The 9,201-nt window shown below is 41.0% G+C and overlaps 1 protein-coding gene across 1 annotated transcript in view; it reads left to right on the plus strand.

Moving 5' to 3' along the window:
• Positions 1-438: 438 nt before the first annotated feature.
• The window catches only part of LOC105623833 (protein lozenge), a 38,527-nt gene continuing 29,764 nt past the window's right edge, over positions 439-9,201 (plus strand). Inside the window, exons 1-3 of the mRNA XM_012205208.1 lie at positions 439-694; positions 1,896-2,126; positions 6,917-7,030. Of these exons, the coding sequence (XP_012060598.1) occupies positions 439-694; positions 1,896-2,126; positions 6,917-7,030 (601 nt within the window). The remainder of the gene's footprint in view (positions 695-1,895; positions 2,127-6,916; positions 7,031-9,201) is intronic.

Consider the following 9,201-nt stretch of genomic DNA (forward strand, 5'->3'; position numbering starts at 1 on the left):
GAGAGAGAGAGAGAGAGAAATTTAAATGTGGTAATGAATATTGGTGATGACTTAAGATATTAAATGTTAATAAATTGACGCTAGACAGTGACAATGTATTTCGAATTGCCGGTCTATCTGATCGCACGTCGTGCAAAAAGTGCAACGGTACATTACAAGATTGAGTTGAAAACAGCTGCCGCATCGATCAAGGATCAAGACCGGAACGCAATTCCGCCGTGTTAAGTTCGCAGTGATGATCTCGCGACCGATCATGAAAATCGACGCAATCGTGAAGAAGGAACGACTGACGATCGATTACGAACGGCGAAAGATCTACCGCGGTAGCTGGTAGCGAGGCACGACGAAGTCGCCTCCGTCTGTGAAGTAAGTGAAATCACGACGTTCCAGCCGAGGGGTGCGTGCTTGGGCGACGAAGGGCGGCTACTGGCCGATGGGATGCATCTACCGGTGGGTTCCGTGGGCTGCGGGGAGAATTACGGCACCGTTGGATCTCACGAAGGCGCCGGCCCGTGTGGTCCCTCCCTGGCGCCGCTGCAAGGTGTAAACAGCAGGTACCACCAAGTAGACGACGCCGACGCCGGAGGTGGAGGCGGCGAAATGAGCGAGAGTGCCGCCGTCGGCGAACTATGGTGGACCGAAAGGCTCGTCGGTGAGGCGCAGGCCGAGCATCCTGGAGAACTGGTTAGGACAGGTTGGTTCCAATTGTTGCTAATAATGTCTATTTAAAAAAAGAATTCTAAAAGTGATAGACAACCGTACAAAATTCACTTTTCTCAGGTACTTTTCAATTTAACTTTCTCTTTCTTTGAAATACAAGATTTTATAACAAAAAATGTTGCGTTGTTGCACAGAAATTATATTTTTATAAAATGTGACAAAATAGTTTCATTTTAATTATTTGGAATACAAAATTACACAACAAAGTAATAAAAAACAAAAATAAATTTTATTTGTAATTATAAGGAAAGTATATTTGATCCCATCATGCAACTTCAAGTTCAAATATTGTTTATCAGTAATTTAAGTTGATTGGTGATATTTTCTAAAACACAATTTTTTTTCCGTGCAAAGAGGTACTTTACATATCGTGTAGAATCGTAATGCATATTCTTCTTTTTCTTAGTCTCTAGGTATATTAAATAGGTAGGACAGAATGTAAACTATGCTTTAATAATTTCACGATTTAAAGCTAGTATAAATAACGTCTCACCATTTATGTTCAAGCAAACTAAAAAAATGGGATTTTTGATTTGACATTTTTTGTAACTGCACTATGCTTCAAAGTGTTAATTAGAGCCTACAGCATAGAAACTTACTGCAACGTGTGCAATGTTACCGTAATATTGCTGAAATATTGTTACAATATTGTTGGAATAATCCGTGTTGCATAATAAAAAAATTAACTGCTGCTGCAAATTAGATAGTAAAATATGGCATAGCATTTTTAATTGGTTGCTGCGACCGATTAAAAATGTTATGCTATATTCAACTAATCTTTTCTTTAAATATATGAACATCAACAGTTATAAGTCAATTTAAAGCGCTATATGAATAAATTAAATAAGTAAGGAAAGGATCAATCCAGTCGAGGTTAAATCTTGGTGCCTACAATAATATTTATATGACATAAGTTTTAAATACATCTTTCAATATACATATTGCTTGTTGGAAATGCAATCATAAACTGAAGCTGAAATAATGATATCACAAACTAAATTAATCGTCAATTTAATAATAATATTAATAATCATTTTAAAAATAGAATATGTCTGTTTAATTCGATCAAGCAGATATTTTTATCTACGCATTATACGCTTCTATTAAAATTACATTAAAATTAGATATTAAATTAAATTGAAGGATTCTGTATATAATAAAAATCTTTGTTTCAGGATCGCCGTACTTTCTGTGCAGTCAATTACCGACGCATTGGCGATCCAACAAAACGCTTCCAGTAGCATTTAAAGTGGTTGCCCTCGGCGAGGTTGGCGATGGGACTCTCGTGACAGTTCGAGCTGGTAATGATGAGAACTGTTGCGCCGAATTACGAAATTCTACCGCGTTAATGAAGAATCAAGTTGCCAAATTTAATGACCTTAGATTCGTCGGCAGAAGTGGCAGAGGTAAGTCTTTTTGATTATTACATTTTTTTATTTCTCTCTTTAAATTCTTAAAAGAATTGTGCAACAAAAAGTATTTTCTTTAGTTCAGTGGCGTGTCGCATTTAATAAAAGACGTCGCATGTTTGTAAAAGAAGTGTATCGGCATTCCAATTATCCTTCCAATACGGAAACAATTTACCGTACCTTTGATCATGAAGTAAGAGAGAAATCTGCAGCTCTGTATACTAGGACAGGCAAAAGCGCGTGCCGCGATTTCCAGCCCTCTAAAATCACGGTTATTGTAATCATCATCATCGTGCCACCCTCGTCCATCCCCATGTGTCCCCATTCGCGAGTTCCCGCTCTCCTGCCACCCCCAGAGTCATTACTCGATGTCTGCCGCAAGCCCCAACCGAGCATTCGAAACAACTGGCCGTTAATCAGAAATCATCCAACGGATATAGACGGATATAGACGGAGAAGATGACTTGCCAAAATCAACCAATGATCGAAACTCTTGACTTGTTCATATTTTGCTTAATTTTCTATCCTTAATTTTTTATCACCGCAGCTCTTTCGCGCCAATATGAATTGATAAAAATGTCAAAGCAATATTGACTAAATCTAAAAATGATGAAAAACAATTAACGCAACTATTTTTCTCTAATAATATAATAAAAAAATCTGTAAAAAATAATATACTTAATAATATAATAATATATATTTTGTTAATATTTTGTATAATATAAAATATACGAAGTAAGTATATACGAAGCAAAGATCTTAAGTCGCTGTTTTTTTACGAAAATTTTATGGTTGTATTCGACCTCATTTGCGTTATCAAAATATCGATTTCCTAGCCTATAATAATTATTCACGGATCAGTAGGCGGCTTTGTCAAAGCCTACAAATGCATTTTGCACCCCCGATCCGGAGGGCGCGTTTATGAATTAACGGGTCAGACTGCTCGTACACGGGATATTCATCCTGTAGCGCGTCATCTATGTTTCATTTGATTTGATCATGAAGTGCAGGGTCAGCGATTTTCCTCCTCCTAACGCACAGGTGCATCAGTCCCCGGAGTCAATTAGCGAAAGAGACACTTCCCTCGCTTGAAATCCTTCGATCCCTTTGTCCATTTTTCGACTCGTTGTTATATATTTTTTTTTTACCGTTTCAATCTCTCCCCGATAATCCATAATACTCAATTTCGGCGATTGACCAAACCGCTCTCGGTGTGTTGATACTGGCCACCACCATCGGGCGTACCGGTCCTCCTATATCATCGAGGTTTTGTTTCCACGACTTATTAATTTGATTGAATTGCATCGCATCGGCCGGCAAACTGATTCAAGAAATTGCAGCGAGGATTTTAAAACGGCGAGGCCACGAAAAATCGGCCGTTGCCTCCTCGATTAAAAAGAGCGATCGCGTCATGTATACCAGCGAGATTATTTTTCGGCGACTTGGCGAGTTGAGGGCTGATATCCCTCTCATGATTTTTCTCACCGCACAATTTTCTCTGTCAGTATATATTCGATTGAAATTGCTTTTACACGTGTCTTCTGTTGTCACGTAAGAGATTACAACTCGCCGATCACACACCTCACAGTTTATTACCTCTAATCAGCCGACTATTAAAGTCAGGCTACGTTAAAAAGGAAATAATGCGAAACAACCGCAAGCCGGTCGACGATCATTTTTCTTTTCATTAAAACTATCATAAACTTATAAAACATTGGCCGCTGTTTCAAAACGGTCGCTGTGAGATCATTGACAAATGGAGATACGTTTAGAAGATTTTCTGATTTCGATAATGGTCGCTTCTCTCGTATATTCGGAATTATCTACTCTTACTAGTGACTACTAGTGAGAGTAGATAATTCCGAAAACGCACCGTCGGAAAGAAACGAAAATGGTAGCGCCGAATCAAAGAGGACCGGAGGCTGAAAACGACGACGGCCGTTCCATCATCATCGCCGGGGTCGAAAGCGGCCCGTGCCTATAATTAGTAATATACCGCAGTCTATATCGACACGGCTGAAATTACCACCGATAGTAATTATTTGACAATTGCAGAGACATCCTGTTGGGAGACTCTGGGACCTCCGCTCCGTCCCTACCACCAACGTGCGTCCGCTCTCGTTCCCCTTCACTCACCCGCACCCCCTTTGCCTTTCTACCCTGTACGCTGCTGTTGCTACTGCTGCTGCTGCTGCTGCTGCTGCTGCTGCTGCTGCTGCTGCTGCTCGCTTAGCCCTACGCGATCCTCGTCCCCTCCTCCTCATCGCCACGAGTATTAACGGACGGTTTCGAGTGGTTTCGGGTGGTTGTGTGTGGGCGGTTTGGGTTGGCGCGCTCATCTCGTCGTCAGTGTATTGCCAACGCACCGACACATATACATACACATATGCGCGCCGTGGGAGAGAGAGACACACGGGAGATCGTGAGTAGTCAAGCTGTGATGCTGCATGTTATATAGGTGCCACATACGCGTGGCCCGGTTTTGTCTGTCCGTCCGTCCGTCCGTCCGTTTGCCCGTCCGTCCGCCCGTCCAACCGACCGTCCGTCCGTCGTTCGCGAATGCACAGACCGGGTCCTGTCTCTGCAGATGACCGTTCCCATCATCGAGTATTAACCGCAGGTTCGGGCGCCGGAGAGGGGAATCGGCTGTGCGGCATTATTAGCCCCAAATGCGATGGACTCGGCCGGGGGAGAGGGAGTCTAGCTCAACGTGCGACCCTTCCTCCAACTATTCGCCACCTTCCCCCATTCCACTCTTCCGACTTTGCTGATCTTCGGATTTTCCCCGATTTTCCAATTAGGCATCTTGATCTTTGAAAACATTTTTTTTATGTACTTATAAAGTTGATTCTAATTTTATTGACTTCCTTTTAGTACTTCCTCGGTCCTGAAAGAATTAGGCTTTCCCATGAAAACTTAAAAAAATTATATTCTACCTCCATTGTCCAACAGTTGCCTATTTTTACAAAAAAAATCACGTTAGAGAAATCGCCTTTTGACGCAAAAATTTGAATCGACATCCCGAAACGATGCTCTTTGCACGCGACAGATGAACGATGACGATGGCAATGACGGCCGCGGGAAGTATCCTGGGACTGGGTGGCGGGTGCAATGGGGGTGGTTCTATCGCGGAAGAGCGGAGAGGGCTGCGATATAACTGGGATATAACGCCATGTAGCTCTGCAGTCAGTTGCAGTTCCCGGGGGTAGCGCGGGGGCTGGCGGTGTTTGATGCCGGTTATCATGTTGACAGACACAGCGAGGTGGAACTGGGTGTACCAAGGGGAGACAATTACAAATCGTTGACATTTACGCCAACACAAACGATTGCATGTCCGCGGCGCGTTAGGTATCATCTCTTTTGGGCGTAAACAGCAGTCTTGGTCGTGTTTCGTTTCGTCATATTGGACAAGTTGACACCGAGTGTTTTGGCGAACGGATGGCCCGCGAAATAGATGGCATCCGTATGAATTGTTTTCGTCAAGTTATCGCCTGCTGTATCGGCTACCATGAGATGACTTACAATTAGTTCGGCTAAAGCATACCACTCCTCCGGGTTTCTAATTCCGAAGAGAACGTAAATAACGAGAGACTAAATCTAGGTATAAATTTTTCACCGCGAGAACGAACCCTCTGTTCGAGAGGGACAATTGGTCGAAAAGGACAACTGGCTGCTTCTCCTACGGAAGAGTTGCGAAAGAGCGGCGAATTACCGAATGCATATTAGCGCGCGATGGGCCGTTTAAGAGCGCGTAGTCAATCTCTCCGACGGACGTTTATGGAGAAGGAATTAATATACCGAGCCTTCAACTTCCAGACCTTCACCGATGATATATGTACACGACCGCTCCACCCCCAGCATCCACTCCTTCTCTATTATCTTTTAACGCTTAAGAATATATATAATGCTTAAGAATACCGAGCTTAAGATCTAATAATAGACATGGATGTAATTGCAAATTCGCGAATTATAAATTGGATGTCATCTTGCTCGTGTTTAATCAAAGATAAAAACAAATAAAAATGTTAATTAGCGTTTGATAAAATAAACATGAAATTATTTATATATAAGGAGCAGACTTTCAAAATGCGTTACAAAAAATTTGTAATTTTCAGAAAACGAGAAAAAAAGAAACTGTACACACAAAAGAAAATTATGCACTTTATAGGAAATAACAATATATCAACCAGTGGGATATTAAATATTAAACAAAATTGCTAAAAATATTAAACAAATGCATTTTGTCTTTAAAAAATATAATCCACTTCAAAATGTCTATATTTTTTCAACATTTAAATTAACGATGAAAAAATGCTTTCTAAACATTTCAAAGTAGCTTATAATATGAGTTTTTTGACACTCTGTCATCTCTAACTAAAAAAATGAAATTTTGGACAAAATGCATCCTTATATATAAATTTGCAGAATATCTAGAAAATCGGATATTTTAACAAAAAAATTACATAAATTAGTTACTTCTTGAGAAAAATAATTTTATATAAAAATAACTTACGTTTTATTAGACGAAAAGATTGCGGATCAATTCTATATATTATAGCATAGAAGCTTACAGCAACATTGTTGCAACAGGGAATAAGAAATGATCTGTGCTGTAGAGCTGTGTATTTTACAATATAAAAAATAAATATACATTCGTAAATTGATTGAAACAATCAATCAAACAAACAGACAGATAAATTAGTGATACATGTAAAAGAGTAAATTAGTGAAAGCACAAACACTTTGGTATATATAGACAATTCATATATTATTGTTCTCTGCGATAGGAAAAAGCTTCAGCATCACTATTACCGTGTCGACGACACCACCCCAAGTGGCGACCTACACGAGGGCGATTAAGGTGACCGTTGATGGACCACGAGAGCCACGATCGAAAACGAGTAAGTGGAACATGCGACACTTTATGCAACGCTTCGATCGGGAGATCTATCCGACGCGACGCTGCCGCATCGCCCCGGGGATTCTCTGAAAATGTACCGATAATTCAACGAAAGTCCCTGTACGCGGTAATGGGGAGTCATTACCGAGCAGATGGTGCGCGATGATGCAGTGGTCGACGTGCGTATCGCGTTTGGTGCGTGTTTCGGGTCGAACTATTCGCATACCAATACATGCGTGCGTATACATACATACATACAAGAGACAATGCTTTTACAAGCGCGCGCTTGTGCATGCCGGATACGCTTACGTTAATTTGCCGCGGAAACACTCAAAAAATTGCTAAAACATTCTGTTGGCGGGCTCATTACTGGTCGGACGAAATTGATAGAATCACGCGAAATGCAGTAAAAGTCAATTGATCGGGGGTGGCTCTGTGTACCTCCGGTTTTATAACTGCCGGATCCGTCGCGTTGGATCAAAAGGAGACATCGCGCACTCGTGCGCCCGACGATTCAGCCGACACCTATTTTCGGATGCATCCGCGGCGAGTAAAAAAAAATGGTTATTTCGATATCAGATTAATAGCCGTTGTGGAGTTAACCGCGAAAACGGCAGTTTTTTGCGGGCGTTTCGCATTTGTTGTATAAAGTATTGATGGAAGCAGGGCGCCGCGTACACCCGCCGGCTCTACTATTTTTTTCAAAATGGTCGAGCGTGATTGATTTTACTGTTGTTTTTACTGCTTGACTCAGGCCGCGTGTCGGGCGGGACCAGGTGCAAAAACGCGTGAATCTCGTCAATTTTCCAACCGGCATAAAGTGCACTTAACGGCGGAGTTAAAGTTTCAAGTCGCATCCATTGACTTCCATACCTTCCTACGCTTCAACGTCCCTAACAAAGATGATTTGATTCCGATTCGAGCAACAATTCGTCATTCGATTCATCATCAACAAATGACCAATTCTCAGATGAGCCCATACAATTCCGTTCAAAGAAAAAAATTTCAGAAAGCTTTTATTAAGACAATCGAAATTTTTCAAGATCCATTCTTTCACTTGAAACTGAAACACTAAAAAAATTTTGATTCAGTATCATTCCAGTAAACATCAACTAACAGTATATATAAGATATAATGTTATAACTTCACACTCAATAATATATGTAAATCTAATACATACTATAACACATGTTATACGTAACATTCTATTATTGAGTGTGAAATTATAACATTGGTGTTATTTACTGTTAATTGATGTTTACTGGGAGAAACAAATTTTAATCAACATTTTGTTTCTTAACAAGAATATATATTGAAAAATATATTTTTAAGAATATATTTTTCAAAAATTATATTCTTTTCCAGCAGCTAAAGATACATGAAAATGTTAAGAATCAGATGTTGAGAAATAGAAACCTTGTAAATCAAAATAATCAATCTGATAATAAATGAGTTAGTAATCTTAAAATATTTAAAATGTCAGAAACAATTTGTAAATATATATATATATATATAATTCCAGTAACTTTATGTTATATCCGACAAATATTGAGTATCGCATTTTACGTCTTTATTATTGTCCAATAATCCACAAGGTGGTAGGTGGAACGGTTTAAACGAGAGGCTTGTTTACATCGTTTAAGTTGTCGGTTCGAGGCAGACTCAGGCAAACCGGACGTCGCGTCGCCGACCTACTGGCCCTTTCCAAACTCGAAAGAGACGCGAATGAACGCGTGTCGCGTGGCACGGACCGTCGCGGAATAGAACACGCATGACGACATATTGCATACACGGGTTTGGCATCGCCGATGGCGTGTTTCACGACTGGCACGCATCAGGGAGACAATCTATGCAGCAGCAACCGGCGTACGAACGCCGTCGAGCAAAACAACCGGCAGCGCTTTCATTGTGCTGCCAACAATGCGCGACGCCCGATGCCCCGCAGACACCTGCCGGCTCTCATTATTGCGTGCATAATCGCAAGCTTTTTGTTATTGAAAATCATCCCTCCGCGCCGCACCCCGTGTGTGTGCCCCCAATGTGGCCAATAATCGAGCAATTTTCGTAATTCACCGCTTCATAGCACCGGCAGCGAAAGAGTTTAGAATAGCGAGTCTTTCCTGTTCTCCTCCAGGAAGAGAGGCAAATCTGGCAAGTCTCTCTCTCTCTCTC

This window comes from Atta cephalotes, assembly GCF_000143395.1.
Source record: "Atta cephalotes unplaced genomic scaffold scaffold00065, whole genome shotgun sequence".
Classification (NCBI taxonomy): Eukaryota; Metazoa; Arthropoda; class Insecta; order Hymenoptera; family Formicidae; genus Atta; species Atta cephalotes.